The following is a 27,015-nucleotide window of genomic DNA, read 5'->3' on the forward strand; positions in this document are numbered from 1 at the left end:
ATTCAACCTAATACCCAGCCAACCACCATTCAATCTAATACCCAACCAACCACCATTCAACTTAATACCCAACCAACCACCATTCAACCTAATACAACCCAATACCCTACCAACCACCACTCAACCTAATACCCTACCAACCACCATTCAACCTAATACCCAGCCAACCACCATTCAACCTAATACCCAACCAACCACCATTCAACTTAATACCTACCCAACCGCCATGAGAATTCAGGTCAGTATAGCTCCCCTTTGTATACAATGGGCCCGATTTAATAAAGCTTTCCAAGGCTGGAGAGAATACACTTTCATCAGTAAAGCTGGGTCATTCAGCTAACCTGGAATAGATTTCTTAAAAGTAATTTGCTATTTATTAGCAAATGTTTTCAGTCCTGGACCAGATGCATTCCAGGTTTTCTGTACCACCCAGGTTCACTGATTAAAGTATCCTCTCCAGCTTTGGACAGATTTAATCAATCAGGCCCAATGATACAAATAAGGAGACAGCATGGGATTCAGGATATATATCAAAATAACACATTTGTGCCCAATTTTTCCCCATGTTACCACCACTCCATGCAATGGTCAGTCATCACAGCAGTTTTTACCTCTTTTGAGGTTCTGGTTCCAGGGTTCTTTCAGGGCCACACTGGGTAGTACAGGGAGAACTGGCTTGCGTGGGATTCTGTTTCTGGAGTCTCCATGTGTTAGATTGCCAGCACTGCCCGGATTGGAACAACGCAGAAACAAGCTGTGGTCAATCAGTCCTGGGGTTGTGGCTGATTTTGCCCTGATGCCCATTCCGGGCAGTCTGGTGGGCAGGGGGCATTGGAAGGTTGTCATTTCCTTTCCAGGCAGATCCACATATAAAGCTCCATACATGCTGCCGGCATCGGGCACCAATGGGATGATTTGGCTGCGGCTGGTCTCACTTTTGCGTTCAAATGAAGTAGCTGCAACATAAAATAGAATCAGTATGAGGGTAAATCAACAGATTTAGAGACATCAGCTACAGAAGAACTACAAGTCGCAGCATGCTTGTCAAGCCTGATCTTTATGGGCTGGAAGAAAATCATGTAAATCCCTATAAAAGCACAAAGTACAGCCAAAATGTGACTCATGACAGGGGCTCTAACCTTCCCTACCAAACAAATGGCCTATTAATAATTTTTAAAGATACAGTTTGTACATTTCTACTTTCACCTTGGCTGGCTATTTGCTTTGCACTTATATTCAGCAAGGCAGCAAACACAGAAAATCAATGCTTTGTTCAGCAAATCTATAGCAGAATATACGGTATATCGAATCTATAGCCAGGCTGCTCACTAGCATGGGTCATTTTCTAACTGTGCGCCCCCAATGGATTCTCCAAAACAAGCACACAGCCCTTGCACTTATTAGGTGATTTGACAGGAGTCAGCCTTTTCACCCAGCAGCAGAGAGAGGAAACCCTGAGCATTGGCCAGATCATAAATGTACAGATGAGGCCATTCATAAGGTGTGGATACCAGTTACCCAAGGATGAATCTTCATCTGATCCACAGCTCTAATAAGCCTCCGGACTCTAGAACTCAGAGCAGAACGTAATAATAACCCTGGAGCCTCCTGCTAACATATAAATTCCATCCATAATCCTGCCAGCCAGTGCCTCATAAGTTCTATCTGTATGATTCCATTCATTAAGGCTTCTCTATCATGCTGTAAAATAAAACTGCCCCATAATGACCCTTCTACAAGCCCCACCGATGAATTCCCATCCGGAAATTATTCTGAGGTTTCAGGACACAAATGCCATGTTCTGGTTGTTGGATAGAGGTGATTTATATCCTGTGCTATATTTCTGGCTGAGTGGCAAAATCATTTCTTTTCTTTTAGTCATGCAGAATATTAAAAGGATATTATCAGTCGTTGTGCTCCTTTCCAATGCAGCAATGTGTCTGCTGCAATCTCCGGGCCCAAATACATATACACAAATACATATCTTTTATATACATTTCTATGGAATTAACAATTTTTTAATTATTACTAAATATGTATTATTAGCCCTGACGAAGCAAACCCAGATACCTGTAACATGGTGGCTTTTCTTAAACATCATGGAAACATGTGGATACAAACAATGCCCTTCAACCATGCAATTCTCGCATTGCTTCTGATTTACTGTATTTATGTATTGTATAAAGTATTGTTTGCATTGTGATATCACTTAGGCTCAAGCAAGCAGCTATATATTGCTATATTTATAACATTTCTAACTATGACCAGCACCCATGAGCAAGCAAAGCTCACTTCTCCATCATAGAGAACCCATTAACATCTCTAATATTAATATAATAAGATGACAAATTAGTAAATTGCCACCCCTCCAGGGCATCGTATGGCAGCACTAAACATCTACGACTTCTCCCACTACGTTGCATAAACAATGAAATTGGACCTAAACCTTCTGGAAGGATTCCAAAGAGTGACAACCAGATCGAAGAAATGTCACATCAATTAAAGCTTTGGCAGCACAAGCATTAAATAGCCGGTCTGATTGTAGAAAAAAAAAAAGAAAGGATAATTAACACATTGGCAGAGCTGAGATTTCCATGTCTAGAAGAGAGTGACCCGTCCTTGTTATTATGGAGCCACTAACTTAGAACTCGGTGACGCCATGCAATTACACATCATGCATATAGCAACAGGTGTGCAATGGGTAGAGGAGAAGTCTTCCTGCTTGTATTGCCTGCACTGCTGTTATAGTTTCCCATCAGACACCAACTATCTACAAATGTATTCTCTTGTAGAGACAGGCAAGGTCACTAATTTTATTTTTTTCCAGAAGAAATTGGATGGATTGATAGGAGCTGTGGCCCCTGGGCCCATCATCTGTACCATAGGCTCCTGCCCAGGGTGCCTTGTGGATGATCCATGTGTTTATCCTTCATATAGCCCTTATCATAAACAAACATACGTCTTCCTATTAGAGTGACTTCACCCCGGGAACTTGGAGCAGCTCCAACCACCATGCTTGGTGAAAGGGAAGAAGCATTGGGGTGGTTTGGATGAGCCGCCAGTTCTCTATGAGCAGCCACAAGTAAGATGTTTCTTGCAGCGTCAGTGATAACTGCAGCTCCCACTGCCCATGTGAACCGGTCAATTTGCAGCTCTTACTGGATTTGTGAAAGTCGGAGGTGTCTTTGCTTTCCATCCACAGTAACTGGCTGTTCACGCTGGTCGTGCTGCTGTAGTTTCTGGAGCATGATGCAGATTTCCAAGTATTGGAGAGCCACGGGGAGTCACTTGTGTCCATCCTGGAATACAGAAAATGGAGGAAAAAATTATTTCCAAAGCGCTAAATCTGCCCTCCAGCCTCCCCTTCAGCAAATCTGCCCTCCAGCCTCCCCTTCATCAAATCTGCCCTCCAGCCTCCCCTTCATCAAATCTGCCCTCCAGCCTCCCCTTCATCAAATCTGCCCTCCAGCCTGCATTGCTTAGTGAAGTACAAGAACCCGGTGATGATATCATAGGGCTGGTTTTAGGGCAGGGCAAACTTGGCAATTGCCCAGAGCCCCCACCTTCCCTAGGGCCCTAACTGCAGAATGGCAGGGGGTACAGGGAGTTGGCATGTGATGTATATGGAGCATCCACTTCATATTTGCCCAGGGCCCCACTTGACAGAATGGCGAAGGGTGCAGTGAGCTAGAATGCTGTGCATTTGGATCTCCCACTTCATAATTGCCTAGGGCCCCCACCTTCTCCAGGGCCCCAATTGACACAATGGCGAATAGTGCAGGGAGCTGGCATGCTGTGCATTTGGATCCCCCACTTTATAATTGCCTAGGGCCCCACCTTCTCTGGGGTCCAAATTGACAGAATGGCAGGGGGTACAGGGTGTTGGCATGTTGTGCATTTGGACCCCCCACTTCATATATGCCCAGGGCCCCCATCTCCTCCAGGGCCCAAATTGCCAGAATAGCAGGGGGTACAGGGAACTTGAATGTTGTGCATTTGGATCCCCCACTTCCTATTTGCTTGGGGCCCCCACCTTCTCCAGGGCCCTAACTGACAGAATAGCAAAGGGTGTAAGGAGCTGGAATGCTGTGCATTTGAATCCCCCATTTTCTATTTGCCCAGGGCCCCCACCTCCTCCAGGGCCCCAACTGACAGAATAGCAGGGGGTACAGGGAGCTGGAATGCTGTGCATTTGGATCGCCCACTCCCTATTTTCCCAGGGCCCCCACCTTCTCCAGGGCCCCAATTGACACAATAGTAGGGGGTACAGGGAGTTGGCATGTTATGCATTTGGAGCCATGCTTCATATATGCCCAGGGCCCCCACCTCCTCCAGAGCCCCAATTGACACAATAGTAGGGGGGGCAGGGAGTTGGCATGTTATGGATTTGGAGCCATGCTTCATATTTGCACAGAGCACCCATATAAGTATTTCCATGGCATATTTATCTGTTTGGATGGAGTTCATCTTTAATAAAAGACAGGAAGTATTGTTCTACCCTGAGGCTCGGATAATGTTTTATTTCAGCACTTAACTCAATTTTAGAGCGGTAAGATGTAAAGCAGTTCCATGCAGAATGTCACACAGTATACGTAGCACTAAATCTCCTGAGACAGCAATTTATTGGCGCTTGTGAAGGACAAACGCAAATGAGTCTTATTGAGGTGAGGAATTGCTGAGACGTAACGATATTTTATGGCTGGTAAATGGCGCTGTCACCGGCTCATTCCTCAACTTATTTCTTCCCCTGAAATACGGCCTGTCTTACGGCGACGTGCAAGGCGAACTAAGCGCCGTACAATGGGAAGGCAAATTCTGATGGATCTCAAATGTGTTCCAGTCTTAGGCCTAGCATGTGGGTGAGTGGGCGATCGGAAGGCTATAAAAATCTGGGATTTCTGGGTCGGATCTGGATTGGGGATTTGTTGCAGCTGCATTCAGGATCTATCTGTTCAAAAATGTTCCTATTCTGTTTGCAGCTGGAGAAAACGGATCAGAACATTTAGTGTGCTCAGAGTTTTCCTCTTCTTCTCTCTCTGCCATCTCTGGTGGTCAATCCTAGCAAAGAGACCCTGTCACCAAGCTAATAAAGTACTTGTTTATAATTTCCATAAATTATTTTCACGCCTTTGGACATGCTAGAAAATTTGTCTATTATGAAAAGAGAAAATTCCCACTCCATATGTACATCATAGACTTCACCTCTACTAGGAGTGTCTGTTTACTCAATGTGCTGGTCCAGCTCCTCCCACCCCTGCCCTTGCTGCTGGTGGAGGAGCAAAGAGGAATACTATAGCGTGCCATATGCATAAGTCAATGGGTCTACTGGCAATACATTCAAGATGGCGACACTCAGCAGAAGTCTCATGGCTTTTGTACATAAAGGAGGCTGTGACTTATCCATAACATTATGGTTATAATAGGTTATAATCACATACATTCTTATAGCAGATCTTTGTTGAAACAAATGTCCTGGTGACAGGGTCTCTTGGTCTGTGAGGTTAGGTTTCTGGTTATATCTGCCCTTTGCATGCAATCAGTGGGGTAACAAAATAAGGTTCTTCTTTTGCATTGATTTCTTTTTATGTCATTTTTAAATGGGCATTTGTGGAGGTCACATCATGGCGGGCCATTCAGAAAAGCCCATACCTCCTTATTGGGGTACATAGTGCACAGACTATCAAGGATTCTACCCCCTGCTCAAACGAAGGGTGCGAAACCTGTAATAGATTCCTTTGTGTACTTTTTACTATGGCCCCAATGGATGCCAACTGCAGCTGCACCATCAGCAGGAAGGTAACGTTACAATATGGAGAATAAAAATGCAATAAGCAGATGGAAGAAAGTAAAATCATTTCTCAGGTCTTACCTGTGTTTGATGATGGTGTCTTCACTTGCAAACCGATACAGACCTGAAAACATTGGAATGAGGTTATTTCTGTATCATAATCATATTTATTGTCACAGAATAAGTCAATGGAATCTCACCGCTGTGTTTCTTGGAGTTGTAGGGCTTGGAATGGCGTTGGCACAGGTAAACCACGGCCACCATTAGCATGATCCACACGGTGCCACCCACGGTGGCGATAAAAGCCGGATGCTTTATAACCTGCAGGATGAGATCTAAAGGAATCTGATCTCCTTGTTCTTCTTCTTTCACTGCAGGGGAATCTGTAAGGATACAACACATACATGATGGATAATCATATCCCAACATTGACATTCTAAATCCCCAATAATGACCCAGAAAGCTTGGTATTGGCATAACCTGCCCATATTTATTTCCAGCCATTAACATAGAACAGAGAACAAGTAACGTGCAACTGATATGAAGAGGTAAGTATTTCCAGAAGAAGGTCTATGGGTGTCCAATAACTCATAACTAAGACTCAATACCGTCCCCACCTGCACCCCACCAGCCCAATCATGTTTCCAAATTGAGCGAATCCATCTCACCAAAGGAAAACCATAGATAGAAGTCATCTCTGATACATTCTGTTCCCGATATCCTTCCCCCCTCACCTATATAGATGTATTTTGGTTGACTTGGTTTGCCAACACCAACATCATAGATGGCGGCTACTTGAATCTGGTAGGTGACCCCCGCGGGTAACATAGCGATCTCCAGGCGTTGGGTTTCAAAGTCAACGGTCCAATTGGCTTGGTGAAGAGATTCATTTCCAAAGCACCAGATCTGAAATACATGTACATATCAAAGGACTGAATTGTTTCTGCAGCAACATTGCTGGAACAAAATATTCAGGTGGGTGCATTTACTTTATCCTATCTGCACAAAAATGGTATCAGCCATTCAGATCCTAACTTTGAATAATCCAGACTTTCTTTACTGCAGTGACCATTCTACAATAGCACACAGATAGCCTTAGTCTGTACTTCTCCACGGCTCCTGTCAGCTACATCCCAGTCTGGAGCTTTCAGCACTGCAACTGAAATCTGAGAGCTCCAAAGTGTTACGTAACGCAAAAAGGTCAAAGTGTGCCAACCATTGGTTCCTGCACTTTTGTGCCCATCCATTCCTTCCATACCAAGCACTGCTAATCCTCCCAAGGTGGTCACTTAGGCTACTTACTTACACACGTCAGATGATTCTCTGGCGGATCCATAGACGATGGACAAAGAACGATCGTAATGAAAGTTAAAGGGAGAAAGCACAGCGGGGTGCCACTTGCTCCATCATTCTCCCCCCTCCATAGAGCAGAAAGGTGTCAGGTTTGTCATTGGAAAGGATTGTTAAAGATCATTTCCAATGACAACTATCGCACGTGTATACCCAGCCTTACAATTCTGCAGAGAATATTGGATATTTAGTGTTTCTATAACATTGTATTGCTACTTTGATTACAAAATATCCCTCACCTCCATGTTATACATCTCCTGAACCTTTTAAATATTTATATTTTATTTTTGAATTCAATATTAATTATATCTAAATAACTTCTATGTGTAATATAAATGTTTCTCATCCCTTTATTATACACAATATATGAGTGACAGGGCCAATCCTAAGTCATCATTATAAGACATCTGCGGACCCGGCACGTCAGGTGCTTTACAATATAGAAATGTCTCCGCAATGTCTGTGACATTACCCCGCTGAGAGGGAATAATATTCCCGCTGAGTGAGTGTTTCTTGCTCTGTTCTCCGGCGAGCCTTCCGGATAAATATATGTTAATTTGTAGAGAAACTGACAATATAATTAATAAAGATTCACCTGTCACACCTGAATGGCATCTGTCGTGTTTCTTTGTGATAAAATGTCATTTGGATTTGAAACACGCTCTGCGATTCTGCATCAATCAGAATTCCTATCATGCAGCGGTATGACTGCGCCAATTTCTGCACTTCACCATCTCCACTTATAGAGTTTTATTGTTCTTCCTTATACTTTGTGATGGGAACATTCGGAAGATTCAGGTACAAGCCGGAAACATTGGACAATCTGATCCTTGCAGCAGGGATATCAGACTTTAAACATCATTTTACATTGCGCTTCTCCCTATGAAACGACTTATATCAGTCTGATAACACTCATCATTCATAATATACCACCAGAGACCCCCAAACTCCTTGTACATGCTCTTATCTCTCGTCTGGACTACTGTAACCTCCTCCTCTCTGGTATTCCACTAACCCGACTCTCTCCACTACAATCTATTATGAATGCTGCAGCCAGACTCATCCATCCTACCCACCTACCTACCCCATACACGACCTTCCCACCTACCTACCCCACACACAGCCTCCCACCTATCTACCCCATAAATAGCCTTCCCACCTACCTACCCCATACACGGCCTTACCACCTACCTACCCCATACACAGCCTTCCCACCTACCTACCCCATACACAGCCCTCCCACCTACCTACCCCATACACAGCCTTCCCACCTACCTACCCCATACACAGCCCTCCCACCTACCTACCTCATACACAGCCTTCCCACCTACCTACCTCATACACAGCCTTCCCACCTACCTACCCCATACACAGCCTTCCCACCTACCCCAATACACAGCCTTCCCACCTACCCCAATACACAGCCTTCCCACCTACCCCATACACAGCCTTCCTACCTACCCCAATACACAGCCTTCCCACCTACCCCAATACACAGCCTTCCCACCTACCTACCCACCTATCTACCCCATACACAGGCTTCCCACCCACCTACCTACCCCATACACAGCCTTCCCACCTACCTACCTATCCCATACACAGCCTTCCCACCCACCTACCTCATACACAGCCTTCCCACCTACCTACCCCATACACAGCCTTCCTACAACTCCTCTAAATTGGCTTCTATTTCACCTTAGAATCAAGACTTTCTCACTCATAACCTCATCACACGCACACCTCCAAGACTTTTCTAGAGTTACCCCGACTCTCTGGAATGGTCTCCTCGCCCTATTCAGCTTGCTCCTACTTTCTGCTCATTTAAAAGAGCGCTCAAAACCCAACGCTTCAACCTCGCCTACCCATCTTCTTCTGTCTTCTAAACCCTCACTACTTCCCACCATTCCATATCCCCCTCCTATTGTGTGATACTTCCCCCAGCTCCTAGATTGTAAGCTCTTCTGGGCAGGGTCCTCTCCTCCTGTGTCACTGTCTGTCATTTGTTACCCTATTTAATGTACAGCGCTGCGCAATATGTAGGCGCTATATAAATCCTGTTTATTATTAATATTAATAATAATAATATAAAATTCATTTTCCTCTTAATTTATATGTAATTGTTTTCAGGTGTTGGTAAATTACTCTATTATTAATATTATTATTATTATTCTTTCCCTGATAAAGCTTCATCTTGTGGCGAAACATGTCGGGAAATAGAATTGTAAGCAGGTTTTACTCTCTGCTCAATCAGCAATAATTAATGGAAGTATCTGACAAGGTCCAATCTTTGCATGCTGTACATTGGGAAGATGGAATTGCAGTCAGTCATGGCAGCGACCATACATTTCAATCTGATTTATTTCCAACCAGACGATCCAATCAGATGAAGGTTGGGCCCTAGCTGGGGGTAATGGAGGGTTGCAGGTGGAGCCAGATCATCCATAAGGCAACCATAGACAGGAGCCTGGGGACCCATGGACGTTCCCATTCCTGCAATACCTAGAGAAGTATCGCTTGGTGTCTTATGAGAAATAGGGAGACGTCTGTGCTTATTGCAATCTGTAGCAATATTAAGTAAAGGGATGGTGGGGCACAGCTTCTACCCTGCCTGGGGTCCCATTTTGCCCTAATCCGCCTCTGGCTGCAGGCTGGTAAGAAGTGTCCATACTGCATATTATACATGGAAGGGACTCCCCGCATATTCAGAGACATTATATGAGCTGCATGGGATGCCTGGGACCTAGACAGGTGACTAAGGCCGGAGCCCAATGGCTGGGAATGTCCAGGTATACGATTCATTCTACAGGTGGATGGTGCAATTGGCAAAGCTCTGTACCTACCGGTCACTTTATCCGTGTCTGATAGGACCATTCCAGTACAGACAATGCAGACGGGGCAACTTCTCTGTTCCAATGTCAACTCTAATTAATGTAATTAAAGGGAATGGGGGACCAAAGCTGCCACCTTGTCTAGAGCTCCCCCTTCTGGCAGGATCGCTATTGCTATTGCTGAGCTATTGAAGACAATAAAAGACTTACCTTGTAACCTTTAATATTCCATCTCTGAGAGGTTTGGGGGGGAGGCTTCCAGCTGACGATCACCGACCCACTGGTATCATCAACCTGGGTGACATTGATATCCCGAGGAGCGTGCCCAGGAACTACAAGAGGATGGACACTCATATTACTGGACTATTCACCCAAAAACCACATCAATGAAAGTGTCTGAAATAGGAACTGTCTGTGTTGCCCACAGCAATCCTTTATGGCTCCTACAGCAGCTTAGAAGATGAAAGGGGAGAGGAGGGAATAATGGGAATGAGGGTTTGATGTTAGGCAGCCTTTGTACTGAACCGAAATCAGACAACAAGAGATTTACTGCCATGGCCATGCTGGGGTCCGGGATTCAGTTTCACCCAAGCTTTGTGTACGTTCCCTCCATGTCCTTGTGTGTTATACACCTGGGAGAGAGGGGGGAGGGCATTAGAGTGTCAGCTCCTCTGTACAGAGACTGATGGGACTGGCTCAGTGTTCTCTGTACAGCACTATGGTATATGTCAGAGCTAGTGTGTGACTGTGGGGGGACATTAGAGTGTCAGCTCCTCTGTACAGAGACTGATGGGACTGGCTCAGTGATCTCTGTACTGCACTGCGGTATATGTCAGAGCTACAGAATATAAATGAATAAAACACAAGATGATAGCTGATTTAGCATTATTTTTAGGTAAAAAAGCCTTCGTGTAATATTTTTGTATAATTTACTATTCGCCTCTATCTAGGAATTTTCCTATATGGAGCTGGTTGACAGATAGACGCCGCCACCTAGTGGTCACTGCTATATATGCAGTGTCTATTGCAGAGATGGGAAATAGGAGGACAGGGAGTAAGGAGAGGAGGGAAGGTGAAAACTTTTCTGTTAATGAGAATTAAGTCTACGTGACCTGTGGGTTGATATCTGCAAATAATTCATAACTGATAAATTGTGTAAATATATATAAAAGATGGTGCTGAATCAAAAATTGTCATTATTTAATAGACAATGTGGAATTAAACGATTCATCAGAGGAGTTAATTAAACTTGTATACAAATTTAATTAATTTATTGTTGCTGTTCATAGGACAAAGACATGACATCAGAACACACCACCATCGTCCACTATGTTTTACCTGCTTCTGGAATCTCAACCTCTTTGATGTTGCTGTCGGTGCCAAAGGCTGCCCGTCCATATGGTCGAACTTTGAACTCGTACCTCTGCCCTTTACCCAAAGCTGGCACAAAGGCACTAATTTCAGTTACTGGGACAGAGCGCCATTTTACCCATTCAGAATTGGGGGGCAGATAAGGGCGATAAAATACAATGTATCCTTCTGTGTATTGGGAGAGTGAGGACACCTGAAAGACAAATCACACCATAGATATACATTGTCATCATGATGTGTACAGGTGAGGTGTTCAGTTTTCAGTGTAAGGTAAATTCTTATAGTTATGGCATAAAGTTATAATAATTATGAGTCCATCATACGAGCAAATGGTCTAAAAGTAACCTCTTTACCTTCCACTGCAGATGCACAGATGAAGAGTTTTGCACAGTCACTGTGTCCAGATACACTCGCACATTCACTAGTTCTTGGATGATGTCCTTCTGTCTGTCCCTCTGACCTGTATCCAGAGGATCTAGAAAACACATAACATGTCACATACTGATCCAATATACAACCTAAAGGATGCATGGTTATATTGCTGGTATCCACAAACAGAAATAAAAAGTTAAGACTAGAAGGAGCCATGGCCATCTACACCAAGAAGCCATAGCGAGATCCAACTCCAAGGAACCATAGTGGGATCCAACTCCAAGGAACCCTAGTGAGATCCAACACCAAGGATCCAAGGAGAGATCCTACACCAAGGATCCAAGGAGAGATCCTACACCAAGGAGCCATAGCGAGATCCAACACCTAGGAGCCATAGCGAGATCCAACACCTAGGAGCCATAGCGAGATCCAACACCTAGGAGCCATAGCGAGATCCAACACCTAGGAGCAATAGCGAGATCCAACACCTAGGAGCAATAGCGAGATCCAACACCTAGGAGCAATAGCGAGATCCAACACCAAGGATCCAAAGAGAGATCCTACACCAAGGAGCCATAATGGGATCCTACACCAAGGAGCCATTGTGAGATCCAATACCAAGGAGCCATAGTGAGATCCTACACCAGGGAGCCATAGTGAGATCCTACACCAAGGAGCCATAGTGAGATCCTACACCAAGGAGCCATAGTGAGATCCTACATCAAGGAGCCATAGAGAGATCCTACACCAAGGAACCATAGTGAGATCCAACACCAAGGATCCAAAGAGAGATCCTACACCTAGGAGCCATAGTGGGATCCTACACCAAGGAGCCATAGCGAGATCCTACACCAAGGAGCCATAGCGAGATCCTACACCAAGGAGCCATAGCGAGATCCTACACCAAGGAGGAGATCCTACACCAAGGAGCCATAGTGGGATCCTACACCAAGGAGCCATAGTGAGATCCTACACCAAGGAGCCATTGTGAGATCCTACACCAAGGAGCCATAGAGAGATCCTACACCAATAAACCATAGTAAAATTGTACACCAAGGAGCCATGCTAAGACCCAATGTCAGGGGCCCTAGTTTGATCCTATGTCATTAAGTTATAGTGAAATCCTTCACTATGGATCCAAAGGAGCCATTGTAAGATTCAACTCCATGGATCCATAGTGAGATCCATTGCCAAGGAGCCATTGCTTCATCCTACACCAAGGAGTCACGGTGAAATCCTACAATGATATTCTATTTCAGAGAGAGCCATATTGAGATCCTTTCACAAGAAGTCAAAATTAGATCCTAACCAAACAGAACTATCGCACCGAGACACACAAGGAGATCTTATAGACAGCCGTTACCTTCCACCACCAGCTGGGCATTGACAGACACCGTGTCCACCTGGTTCCTGGCAGTGCAGATATATTTCCCAGAGTCCTGTACTGTTACTCGCTGCAGACTCAGCGTGTTCTCATTGGTTATGGCGTATCTACCAAGACAAAGTGGACATGTTTAAACATTTACATATCCCCAACAAAGGTTTAGTTCTCACTTAGAAACTGCTGTGTTTTGTATTGTCAATGGCAGCCAGTGCACCAAGGCGTACACCTTGATAGATATATACCGTGATTGGCTAAATATATCCAATCTTGTCAATATATGTTATTATTCCAGAAGTCGTGTCTCTATGTGCTGTGTATAATTTTGATATTCCGCTGGTATATAATAGAATTTTATTGCAAACATTCTATACATTAATTTATAGCCAATCTAAAGCTGTAATAGCACTTACCGACCAATAGGGAGTGACCCCTGCTCTTTGCTCCATTGTATGACCGGTCTGGGGACACCTTGGGCTCCGCACATAAACTGCACAGCGCTGCCCGCCTTGGTGACCACATCAGCTGGTTTATTGGTGAACAGAAGTGCCTCTGCAGGGTGGGAGAGGGGGGACAAGGAGTCAAAAAACAATCCTAAAGGCACATGAGTACACAAATGTCATACGAGAGAGTTATAAATGGAGCAAATGTTGTAATGTTCCATTAAGAAATTCTATGAGCTTGGTGACATTGCCTAGACTGGGATGTCATCAGTGTCCTGCAGGCAAGATGAAGCATTTTCTCAGTCTCCTTTCCTCCAGTGATCTGACTGCAACATTGTGACTTTGCAGCATTTGTAATAATTGTATCTGCAGCAGATCTTTGTTACAATGACACATTGGACCAGATTTATTAAAGCTACTCAACACTGTAGAAGATGGACTATCATGGGGGAACCTGGGGGATCCAGCAAACCTGGAATGGATAGTCAACCTTCTCCGTTCCCAGGTCCATGGCTTTGTGGGGTCAACTTTAACTCAGCCAATTAATTTTATCCTTTTTTTACATTGTAAGCTTGGACAGAAAAATGGAAACCTTGCCTTACCCATCACTGTGATCTGAGCAGGACGGCTCATCCTCTCTCCGGCTTGATTGGTGGCGAGACAGACGTAGACCCCTGAATCTGACCTCTGGGCACGGACAATGAGCAGCTTACCAGCAGACACCTACAAGAGGAGAGAAACTTATCAAGAATTGCCATTCTCCAAGCTTCCATTACATGGTCATGGTTCTCATCCAGGGTTCCTCCAGGGGTGTGAGCAGTTTGCACCTCTCAGGTCAGGGTCATGATATTTTGGGTGACATTCTTCCCATTGACCCCTTATAATGGATATGTTGGTTGTACAGAGCTGGAAGCTCAGTGCAAGGATGGTGGAGACCCCTCATAATGGGTACAGAGCAGGGAACCCAGCGCAGGGATGTTGGAGACCCCCAATGGTTGTACACAGCGGGATCTCACCAATAGAGGGCATGGGGGGTTATTCCATCCACCAAGCATTCTATCCCAGCATTGCATGGCCTGGGGCTCATACTGAAAGTCTTTGCCATCACCTTGGGGTCATTTCTTGGGTCCTGACACCGATATCCGGCTGGATAACATGAAATTTGTCCTGATGAGCACAGAGTAATGGGATTTATTGAAGGTGTCACGGTAACACAACCGCCTCACAAATCCTTTTCATCTTTCCAGCTCATTATGAAAAATTCATACGGTTTAAATTAAATAAGAACAAGATTAATGAGTACAATCTCAGAATACAGCCTAATCCAGGTACAAATCAATCATTGCCTTTAATTAACGTTCACGTCCTAATTATTTGTTTTAATGTGCCCAGATTTTCCAAGACTACAATTATCAGAAAGGAGGAGTCTTCAAGGACACTGCTGAGGATTTTTAAGCTTTTTTTAAGTTGAATTTAATTTTCTGATGAATATTTTATAGATGCCCCATAGGAAGGTATTGCACTGCTGCCATCTAGTGTTCAGATGCCAAATTACATATGGCATGGGAATGGAGAAGCAAACTGATCATCTAACAGAGGCAACAAACAGGGGTGTAACTAAATCCCATAGGGGCCCTATATGGGAAAACAGATGGGGCCCCTAGCAATATTTAAATGCCAGTTGAGACAATAATGTATTGATTTTATTGATTGTCATGATTTTAGGGACTAGCTATGGGGCAGAAGGTGATCACTATGACATGATATTTGTGTGCTTTACCCTATAGACAGCCATGTGTTTAATATAACGTAGGGCGTCCTCTGGGGCCACATACTGGCCAGGATTCCCATTTTTGACTCTAAATACTGCACCTTGCTAATCGTATTGCTTGTTAGGAAAATCCCAATAATGTGTTTGGATCCTGACCTTGGGGAATTTTAAAAAGCATTCAAGTTCAAGTAACCTCTGTGTTACGGATTCAATTGCCACATCAATTGTAGAAGTGCAAACAAATGTTCTGTGCAGCTCTCATGTGCAGCCTTTCCCAACCAGATCCTCCAGGGGGTGCTAGAGGTACATTGTGGAGGAACCAGGATTTACTTTCACCTGGTGGTGCCTGCAAAGCCCTGGAACCAACAGGATTCTGCAGAGTAATTGGCATGGGACTAGTTACTATAAATGTATGGGCCACTACACTGACCAACTATATAAGAGGCCACTACAATGACCACCAATGCATGGGTGCACCACCGAGACAAACAATGCAAGCGGTCAATACACTGACCAACAATGCAACCAGAAAGGGTCATCTCACTGACTAGAGGTGTAGGGGGACTAACAATGTAAGGGGCATTACAAAGACCAAAGAGCCACCACTGACCAACAATACAAGGAGGCACTACAATGACCAGCGATGCATAGGCACACTGGTGAATAATGCAAGGGATCAATACAATAGTCAGTAGTGTAATGAACACTATAATAACCAGCAATGTAAGAGGGCCCTTTACCCAATGACCAACATTGCAGGGGGCAATACAGTGACGAACAACATAAGGGACACAACCCTGACCAGCAATACAAGGAGGCACCACAGTGACCTACAATGCATAGGTGGCACCACAATGACCAGCAATACAAGGAGGCACCACAGTGACCAGCAATACAAGGAGGCTTCACACTGACCTACAATGCAAAGGTGGCACCACAATGACCAGCAATACAAGATGGCACCACAATGGCCAGCAATACAAGGAGGCACCACAATGACCAGCAATACAAGGAGGCACCACAATGACCTACAATGCATAGGTGCACTACCCTGAATACAAGGGGACAATATGCTGACCAACAAGGTAAGGGTCACAGTAATGACCAACAGGGTAAGGGACCCCTTCTACCTCTGATCACCAATGTAAAAAGATACTAAGGGGTCTATTTATACAGCTGACATTCACTGAAACATTCCCAGGTGGAGAATCAATTACTGCCATTGAAACACAAAGCCTGGAAGATACTCCCACCAGAGAATGTTTGCATTATATACAGCAGAAAGATTTAAAAAATACACTAATTGGGCTGCATTAATAATGCATTAATAATGCAATAATCATTAGCAAGGGATTAAAATCTCCTCCTAATGGGATCCCCATCATCTGCTGCAAACATTCAGCTCAATACTGACATCAAGCCAACCCCCACACTGCACAAAAGTGTCTAAAATAATTTTCCTTTAATCCCTATCCGTTTGTCCCATTCTCGTTCCGTACCGTGTAATAGCTGCTGTTTAGGCTCAGAATCATTCCATCTTTCTTCCAGGTCACTGTTGGCTCTGGATGACCTTTAGGCGGGGAGCAATCCAGCACCAATGGTTTGCCTGCTGCCACCATCTTATCTGACGGCTCCTGACGGAACTCTTCCTTCAGTACTGGAAATAAAAATTTTATTACTAATATAAAGAACATTCAGTGTTTCCATAAAAGACAAATGTAATATCACAAGCGATTCATATTTTTAAATCAAATGTAAGTTATTCCTTTTTATTACAGTAAATTAAAAAACGGGACTTTAATAGATCAGCCGAACAATTTTATTAAAATCCTAAATTTTTATTACACAAATGGCTATATTTTATAATTTTTTTGATGATTAGCCACTAGGTGGCAGAACAAGTCATTGTTTTATTAGGAGACCTGTAGAAAAATATGACCATAAGATTCACCACCAGTGAATTTCAGAGAATTCGGCTGGGGGAATAATATATAAACAGAGCCTAAAATCAATAACAAAAGCAAAATCTGCAATGATCTTGATCGCTCGACATGTTTCGCATGATTTGCTCAAGATGAAGCGAACGTTGAAGTCTGCGAAACGTGTCGGGTGCTACTCAGGATGATTGCTGTGTGTTTTACGGATTAATATTTTGTTTTTGCTTTTGGTATTGATTTTGCGTAATAAAAATTTGGGGCTTTAAAAGAGTTGTTGATCTATTGTCTGATCCTATCTAATCCACATCCAGTTACAGTATGAATTTACAGAGGTTGATGGAAAATGGGGAGTGCTTTTTAGGCATTCGATCGGACCAATGATTCTATTAAAATCCTATATTTATATTATACAAAATCAATAACTAAAGCAAAATATTATCCCATAAAACATACTGCAATAACCTTGATTATCAAACGACACGTTTTGCAGACATCATTTGCTTCATCAGGTAAAAATCGAGATGTATGCGAAATGCGTCGAGTGATCAAGATTATTGTAGTTTTTGCTTTTGTTATTGATTTTGGGCTCCATTTATAAATGATTCTCCCAGCCAAATTCTCTGAAATTCACTGGTAGTGAATTCTCTGGTCAGATTTTTCCATAGGTCTCCTGTGATTCCTTCTGCCACCTTCTGGCCATTGGTCAAAAGTGCACAATTACAATAGGAAACGAATAGAAAAAAAAACTATTTTATGAAGAAAGAGAGAAAAAAATAGAAATAGAGCCTTGTGTGTAATAACAATTTTGGATTTGATCTAATGCCTAAAAAAGTCTAATTTTCCAATCAACCTTTGTAAATTCATACCATAAGGGGATGCGGTATTATAAGATGCTTGAATACTATGTGATAAGATTTATTATTTATTTTATATAAATTATTTATTAAGCTTATTATTCGCCTTTTTATTAGAGGTAGGTGGCCAACGGGTTTCAGGGGTTTTGAATTCCCCTTTCATCTTTAAATGTTTTTTCTTAACGAATATTGAGATTTCTCTATTACAATATGCAGTAAACTTTTCCTGTATATAACCACACAACACACAGGCGGCCATACATAACAATATATCACTCAGCAGATAATGAGGGCTATCAGATTCTGAGATTTGGGGGGGGGGGGGGTTAAAGGAGACCACCCCCCACCCCATGTTTTATCCAACTTCTCTGATTGACCTCTGAAGCCATCCATTATTAATGTATAAAGACAACTGGAAACAAATAATATTTCCAGCTCAGGGCTCTGCTGACAATTTCTGGCTTGGCTGGCTAATCAATACTCCAATTGGTAATCAATAGATGGAAAGTCACAAAACCTGCACATGTGTAAAAGATCCCGCCCTCCCAATATTTTCCCTGGATGGAAATGACCGGAATTACAATCGGATGTTCTCGATCAGTTATATAACGGATAAAACTTATATACTATCGAGCGACCATCAGGACCATTTGGTCTTGCAATCAAATTCCTTTTAGATTCACTCAGATGGGATCATGTGATTGGATTGAAATATCTGCCCATGTGTAGTAGCCTTTAATCTCATCACATCATATAAACAAACAGCAGCATTGTCCGAGTATGTGAGACCACACACCATCATGGCTCGCGCATCACTCGCCTCCCTGCGTTTCCGCACCCCCGGGGTCCCTGCGTGACAAAGGTCAAGCCATGCACAAAAACACTGATACAATGTAACAAAAAAAAGGACAGGTGATGAATGTTTTCACCCAGGATTCACACAAATAAACTGAATCCAATCAAAAAAATGTGTGGGTGAAAGCTAAGTGAACGTTGTGTGAAAACATTTGCTATATACAACAGACTTTCCAAAGGAATTGTACAGTCAGAGAGCAGGATGTCGGACAATACGGTGGCGACCTTCCTGTTTCCTGCACGGGCTCAGCACCTGGACCAGCAGCTTCTGTAAACAATGATAAAGACACCCAATGAGGCTGCGGGGTCATTTTGGAATTCTCATTGGCCCCTGTACATTCTATTACCCCTGCCCCTACCCCCTCTACACTTTCTAATGCCCACCAAATCAATGTGTTGAATATTTAGGCTCCTTGAAGAAATCTATGAAAGGAGTCCTTGTTTCTGATTAACAAAAGCTCTCCAAAACTGAAGAAGATAAACCGTCACTGGTGAACCTGGGTGATCCAGCAAACCTGAAAATCATTTGCTATCAGTTAGCAAATGTTTTTAATCCTGGATCAGATGCATGTCAGTTTTGCTAGATTACCCAGGTTCTCCCATGATGGTCTTCTTTTCTAGTCTTGGAGAACTTTAATAAATCAGGCTTATTATGTCCTAACATTTTGTTAATCATTTCACTTGCCTATTGAGTTTTGGGGATTCAAAGGGTCCCCTTTCATCAGAACTGGTACTGTTGGATGAGCATCTTATGCGGGTTTACAAGTTGCCCCCCGGACCCCTGGAGATCATTCAGTCCCCCTACACACACTGCAGTACCTAGCCCTGATGAAGCTCTCTGAACCCCTGAAACGTGCTGGATATTAAATTTATTTCCATGAAAGTGAATGTGGACGTCATTCAATCTGCTTTTCCCTCTTTGCACACCCAACTCCAGCAAGGGGCCAACCTTCAGCCACCTCTCCCGGTATGGCTGCCTGGGGAGGATCATTTCCCCTACATTGTTAAGGACCTACACAATAGATTATTGTCCTTCAAAATGAACAATTGGGGACATTTTGTAGCTTTAGAGATGCAGCACCCCACATCCTTTGTCCACTTCCCAAAGATTATTCCAGGTCAGTCACCCCTATCTTTGCACCAGCTGTCTTATCTAATAAATGGTTTTATCTCAGCAGCTGTTCAGCCAGAGTGTTGCTTGCACTGTAAAAAATCCAATAATATCTCAGGTTGTATTCTTGCTATAAATACCCCGTTGTTTTCCCAGACAATGACCCCGGGCTTTATGATGGAATGTCTTGTATACAGATTTCCCAGATCTGCACAGTGACATTCCGGGCAATACAACCATACAAAGACATTTAACCCTTCCCTGTCCCAGAGACACCGGCAGAGGGATTATGTGAGACACAAAGTTGCACTGAGGCTTTTCAGGGATCTCCATGTATCCTCTCAGCAATATGGAGAACAATAACTAATGAAGAGAGTAATTAGCGGTGTAATTAATTCCTGTCAAACATGGCAGCCAACGTCTTTCATTAGCGCTCCATTGGCTGTCAGGTTTCCATTTCTTCCTCTTTGGCTCCCACGAGATTCCTATAGCACCAACCCCGGGGGGTCGCCGTTCATAAATATTCATCAGGCGAGGAGGGACCGGCTCCATCATATTATGGGGGGGGAGAGGAGCCCATTACAGCGCCCAATCATATAGAATCATATATGTGAAGAATTGATTCCAAATTCATTTTTCTTTTCCAAATTAGATTTTAAATAAGAAATTCAATTTTCTGGCTATCACTCTCATCTTATGGTTTCGCTATTAAGAGTAAAGTTTCCAAACTTTTTTCCTTGAAATAACTTTCAGGTCTTCAGGGAACCCCTCCTATTTTATTATATCCTTAGCTCCCAGTACATAGTGTGGTGGTCAGTGGGAAGAATTCCTCTTACATTGCTGGTCACCCTTACAGATAGCCAAAAAAGACCATTGGGGTCACTTAAACTGACCTGAGGGGCACAAACTGCTTGTTGCTCAAGGAACCTCTAGAGAAACCCTGGTTGAGATGGTTTATAGGGTCATTGATCCCAAACAAGTAAACCCATCAGATAGTAAAAGCAAAAATGGGTCAGCACTTCCAAGCTCTGTCCATAACCCTCTTATTGGAACCTCCTAGGTAGGGATGGGGCTCATCTATGCCCTCCATACATTCCCAATAGCAAAAACCCCCAACTGTGCACCAATAATCCTAATAAAGCTTTATTGTTACAGAGAATTTGTTTAGGTGCCCCTCTAATACCTTTCTCCTCTATTCACAGGCTAAATAGGGGGTAAAACACATCAAGATAGGAGTCCCCTGTAGGACCCCCCCAAGTGCACATTTTCTGGAATAATAATAAAAGTCCCCACGGACAACCTACATGGAAGCCGATATGAGTAGCTGAAGACTTGAATTCTCTAATCATGCCCCCTTACTAATTTAAATGAGATAATATAGATGTATGGGGCTCTAAAACCCTAACAAGACACTATGGCGCTGATTACAGAACCCTGGATTTCAGTGCCACCTGTTCTGCTCTGCCCCAGTGCCACCATACAATGAACCAATGAATATTTTTACATTGGGAGCATAAAGTTTAAGATTGCAGCTAGGACGTCTCATCATTTTTCTTTCACATATTGCGAAAAGCGTTGAGAAATAAATGAGACCCCCAATATGCGTATGTATGTCCAATAATGTTAATATTTGTATTGTTTTTTTAACATTCAAAGAAATTATGATTTTATGAATATGTTTGTGAAAGCCTTTTTGGTAAAAGGTGCCTTAAAAGTCCGTAATAACATTTATTTATGTGTTTTGTATTTCTAATAATATTGACATGGCACCATTTCTTTACTAGTTCCATTTGTTAAAGTCATAAGAAAAGCTAATATCATCAGTGTGCATTTTTTTTCTTTTTTTGGTAAGCCTACTATGCTAGTTGCATGCTTGTTCCAGGTCAATGATGAAGGTACAAAAACCATCAGGAAATGCAGCTTTGTATAGAAGGATCCTGCAGACTGGATTTACATATTCATGTTGTGGGAGAACATTGCAAAACGATTATTTCAGAATGCATTGATGCAGCGCATGCTAACCTATAAAGTCTCTATTGGATCACAGCGATACCGCACTGCATTATATGTTGGCGCTATATAAATCCTGTTTAATAATAAATAATAGAACACATAGGTATGGAGCCTCTCTGTACATTGTGGGATGATTGGGAATAAAGGTTCAGACCCATTACAAGGAAATAAACATTTAGCTTACCGGCTATAGTGAGGGAGACGTTCCTGCTGATGGCCGTCCCCAGGTGATTCCGGGCCAGGCAGGTGTAAATTCCTTCATTGGATTTTCCTTTTATCTGATAGAAGAATATGGATCCATCGTGGATCAGAGAGCCATGAAAGTTGGAAAAGTTCACCTTCAGCCCATTGTGGTACCACTCGATCGTGGGCTCTGGGTTCCCTTCGGCTCGGCAGTTCATGGTTACCGGCTGGTCCCGGCGCACCACCGTGTCCGAAGGATGTTCGATAATACGTGGGGCAAATTCATTTAAGCGTGATTTCATACCTACAGGAGAGTAAAAAGTGTTTAATATAACATTGAGACAAGGAGAACAAATTGGGGCCCTAATGGGCCACAGGCAGGATTCCATACGTTTATAAAAAGGGGACCTATTACTGACAAAGAAACTAAGAAAAGGGCAGATTGCAGCATCACCAAATGCCCCCTTTTTGCTTTGTATAAACAATATGGTTCTAAAACATTTTCAGCCTTAATCACATGATCTCTGGCTATCAGCATTGTGGTTATTTGATAATATTAAGATTGAATCTTGGGGAAATATAAAAACTAACCTTGTGTGCACTATAAGAGTTAAAAGTTTGTTTTTACCTAGAATACCATGTATAACCCTATCCTAACCTTTGTTCCTATAGGCTTCCTACTCCCTATGGGAACAGTTCTTCCTTTCAGTTTCATTGGTCACAGGCATCATCACATAATATGCAGGACCAGCAATCCTGCATGATATGTATGCCCATCCCCCAGGTCACCCTGGGCCCACCCCCCCAGCATCAGATGTAAGAGCAGAGAGACCATACAAAATCAGGAAATTTTGGTAAAATTTTGCTATTTTTTAAAATTATTTTAATAAATTGGTTTATTTGTGACAGCCTTGTCTATAGGATTCCAGCATCTACAGCACAGGGTCCAAAGAATTTAGAAAGAAAATCATCAACTGAGAAATTTGTCTATAAAAATATAATAAAATCTCCGATGGTATCACATGAAATGCAGGACCAGTAAACCTGCATGGTATGTAAGGTCACCAAGGACCCACAAACAACATTGGAGGTAAGAGCAGAGTGCTGTCTGCCAGAGTATTTAGGAATAAAGTAAATACTTTTTGGGAGTACCCCAGGTAAAAACAAGCATTTGACTCTTGTGTCTGGTAATTTCCATGGGGTTCAGCTTTAATGACTGTCTGGTAGACTTCCAGTAAAGCTACGTACACACTTCCAATTTTTATCGTTGGTAAACGAACGACAAACGATCCTGCACGATATCTGCGAACGATCGTATGGCACCGATGCTGTACCTACAGATAACGACACGATCGTTCAAAGATATTGTACACACGATAGATGCGATCGTTTGAACGATACAGGAAGTGACGTGCACCACAGGAAGTGAGTGAACGTCCGTTCACCGCGCATGCTCAGATCATGGACGATCAGTGAACGACCGTACACATGATAGATGGTCAACGATCGTCGTCCAATCCGATCCGCCGGTCCGGTCGTTCATTTCCAACGACTATCCTCGTTCGTCGGCGTCGTTGGTTACTTTTTTTACGAACGATTTTTGGCCAATCGGTCGTTCGTCGTTTGTTCGTCGTTCATTTCCAACGATAAATATTGGAAGTGTGTACGCAGCTTAAGATAGGAAGAACAGCAAGCCTGAAGGGGTAATTAGAAAGTTTGAGCAAAACCAATTTTCCAAAATCAGGAAATTTTGGTAAAATTTTGACATTTTGGCAAAATATTTTAATAAAGTGGTTTCATTGTGACAGCCTTGTCCATAGGATCCCAGCTTCCACTGCACAAGGTCCAAGGAATTCAGGAAGAAGTCATCAACCGGGAAATTTGTCTAATAAAATATAGGAAAATCTCTGCCATCATCATATAAAAGGCAGGACCAGTAACCCTGCATGGTATGTAAGGTCACTGAGGACCCATCTATAACATCGGAGGTAAGAGCAGAGTGCTGTCAGCTAGAGAAACGAGCAATAAGGTTAATAAAAGTCCATTTTTTGGGGGGTTCCTTAAAAAAGGCAAAAACAAACATTTGACCCCTGTGGTTGGCAAGCATTTGCAGGTTGTGTTTGGTCATTTCCATTGAGTTCGGCTTTAATGAATGTTTGGTGGAACTTCCAGTAAGAAAGGAAGCTCAGCAAGCCTGGAGATGTAATTAGAAGACATACGTAAAATAAATCATCCAAAATTTTAAACATTTTGGTAAATATTATAATAATAATTTATTAAATCAATTGCACTGACAGTCTTGTCCATCAGATCTCAGCTTCCACAGCACAAGGTCCATGGAATTCAGGAAGAAAGTCATCATCTATTAAAATATAAGAAAATCTCATCTCATGAACTCGCTAAATATGCTTGGAATGCGCTGTTCAGGAAGACGCTGGGACATGGTGGGGACACAAGTGACGGGTGCTGACCAGGAAAAGGCCTCGCTTTTGTATTTTTAGTCTTGTGCAGCGCATGTGTTTACTGGAGGGACACAATAGGTGGAAGTAAATATTGTGATGCCGATGAGAACATTACACATACAATCAGGTTTCACATTTCTGCTGTGCTCCTAATAGATTACTTCCAATGTTACAGGAAATGAAGACAGAAAAAGTAACGGACGTGATCTGCCTGAACAATACACCGATCCTCATGTCCTCCATACTTCCTTCTGAACAACAGGCTCAGGGCAAATATTCTAAACCGGGGGTCTGTGGGATGCTAAAGTAGTTAGGGGTTCCTTGAGGCTGATTGACAACCGATGTGATGGTGGCTACTTGGGGGCTGATGCAGAGCTAGGACCATGACCCCAATGACCTTTAAACTACCTGTAAAGGGGGACATTATTCCCAATGATCCCCAATGTAAGGAGAATTCTTCCCAATGATCTCCAATGCAAAGAGAATTCTTCCCAATGATCCTCAATGTAAGGAGAATACTTCCCAATGATCCCCAATGTTCCCAATGATCCCCAATGTAAGGAGAATTCTTCCCAATGATCCCCAATGTAAGGAGAATTCTTCCCAATGATCCCCAATGTAAGGAGAATTCTTTTTATTTTAAAATAAATACTTGTTTCACCTTGTTATATTGGAGAATTGCGCCCCTTGCTCCAGAGGGCCCTCAGGACCACTGTTCACTAGGGATGAGCAAGAATGCCTCTGGCATTGCTCGCAAAAATTTCCTCAAAACTTCCAGTGGGTTTGTGAAATTTCGACGAACCGCGTTAGCGGACCCATCGGAAGTTCCAGGAAATCATTACAGGAGGATTCCCAAGGCTGCATTCATTCATGCAGCCCTGGGAATCCTCCTGTGTGCGATCCCCGGCACTAGAGGTTAAATGGGGACAAGTTTCCCCATTCAAAACCTCTAGAGCTCTCTGATTGGCTGAGGAAAGGAAAATCCTGATGATGCTTGAGCAGCACCATTAGGATTAGGATCATTATTTTACAAATATTTTTATCTTGGTCTAAATTCATAATAAAGGTTGGCGACCGCTGCACGGGTGGGGTCAAAATATTGCCCTGGAGCCAAAAGATCCACAACTGCCCCAGGTTTGAAATGACCAGAACAATGGAGCTTCTTTAGGATTGGGGTTTTGTCGGTTTTATTTTATAAGACCGATATATCTGTCACCTTCTGCGCCAACCAGTGCCGGCATCATCACCGCCAGTCTGACCCAGGACATTGTCCGGTGTGCGGCGCATGATGGGATCGTGGGAAATATTCCTGAGGATTATACGTGTAAATAAATATTAGGATTTGGGTAAAAGTTTGATCATGTGACCTGGAAACTTTCACCCTGATCCTGATTATAGGATCATTGGAGTTGGATCTGAAAATTTCATCAATTTTGCGTGCACTTAAACCACCAATCAGCTCTCTGCGTTTTATTCCAAGCCAATCATTATCGCCCCTTGGGGATGTCATCGCCTGCTGACACAACATTCACCGGTGGTGACATCGCACCGAACATTTTAGCCGGGTCTGAAGTGTTCAGCCTCGGAATACGATCACTACAAATTATTGCCGGAGAAACCCAGAGAGATTTTATTTTAAAGCCTGGAATCAATAAAACCCAATATCAGGTGAATGTGAGTAATCACTAAAATCCCAAAAGCTTTCACCTGTGAATGTCATTTCAAAAAGCCACTTTTACTATTTGGAATCTTTGGCTAAAATATTCCCTGGTGATCCTGCCATGACAGTTGGAATTCAAACACTTCCTGTTATATGGTGACAACGCTGTGCCCCTGCCTCCCATTTGTGCTTATGTGTTGTCACCATGTCACATGATGAGGACTACAAGTTAGACAGATGCAAAGGATTTATATTAGAAGGTTTTGTGCAGCGACCAATAGCAGAATATTAGGAGACGACTATTGTTATCCACTGGAAGAGGCTACACATGGGATCCTTATTATCGGGAGGAAGTGAGATTGTTATAGGACCAGGCAGAGGGGTCCTTTAATATAATGGGGGCTGGGAAAGCCCAACTAAACCTATTGCAGAACCCAGATCTCCTTGTACCCCCAACAGCCTATGGTAGAGACACTGCAGACATTGTACAGGAGACGGTCAGAGACTGCAGACATAGTACAGGAGACGGTCAGAGACTGCAGACATGGTACAGGAGACGGTCAGAGACTGCAGACATAGTACAGGAGACGGTCAGAGACTGCAGACATAGTACAGGAGACGGTCAGAGACTGCAGA

General features: G+C 43.1%; 1 protein-coding gene across 3 annotated transcripts in view; it reads right to left on the reverse strand.

Annotated features, from left to right (window-relative positions):
- Nucleotides 1-27,015, reverse strand: part of ROBO4 (roundabout guidance receptor 4) — a 50,304-nt gene that overhangs the window by 22,623 nt on the left and 666 nt on the right. For all 3 annotated transcript variants that reach the window (XM_072425667.1, XM_072425668.1, XM_072425666.1), the window contains exons 2-14: nucleotides 22,259-22,561; nucleotides 16,804-16,961; nucleotides 14,136-14,256; nucleotides 13,504-13,642; nucleotides 13,073-13,200; nucleotides 11,691-11,812; nucleotides 11,305-11,530; nucleotides 10,177-10,298; nucleotides 6,523-6,694; nucleotides 5,989-6,171; nucleotides 5,870-5,912; nucleotides 3,160-3,299; nucleotides 612-956 (exon numbers count right to left, since the gene is read on the reverse strand). In XM_072425667.1, the coding sequence (XP_072281768.1) occupies nucleotides 612-956; nucleotides 3,160-3,299; nucleotides 5,870-5,912; nucleotides 5,989-6,171; nucleotides 6,523-6,694; nucleotides 10,177-10,298; nucleotides 11,305-11,530; nucleotides 11,691-11,812; nucleotides 13,073-13,200; nucleotides 13,504-13,642; nucleotides 14,136-14,256; nucleotides 16,804-16,961; nucleotides 22,259-22,561 (2,202 nt within the window). The remainder of the gene's footprint in view (nucleotides 1-611; nucleotides 957-3,159; nucleotides 3,300-5,869; nucleotides 5,913-5,988; nucleotides 6,172-6,522; nucleotides 6,695-10,176; nucleotides 10,299-11,304; nucleotides 11,531-11,690; nucleotides 11,813-13,072; nucleotides 13,201-13,503; nucleotides 13,643-14,135; nucleotides 14,257-16,803; nucleotides 16,962-22,258; nucleotides 22,562-27,015) is intronic.

The sequence above is a fragment of the Pyxicephalus adspersus genome, chromosome 11 (assembly GCF_032062135.1).
Source record: "Pyxicephalus adspersus chromosome 11, UCB_Pads_2.0, whole genome shotgun sequence".
NCBI classification, from domain to species: Eukaryota; Metazoa; Chordata; class Amphibia; order Anura; family Pyxicephalidae; genus Pyxicephalus; species Pyxicephalus adspersus.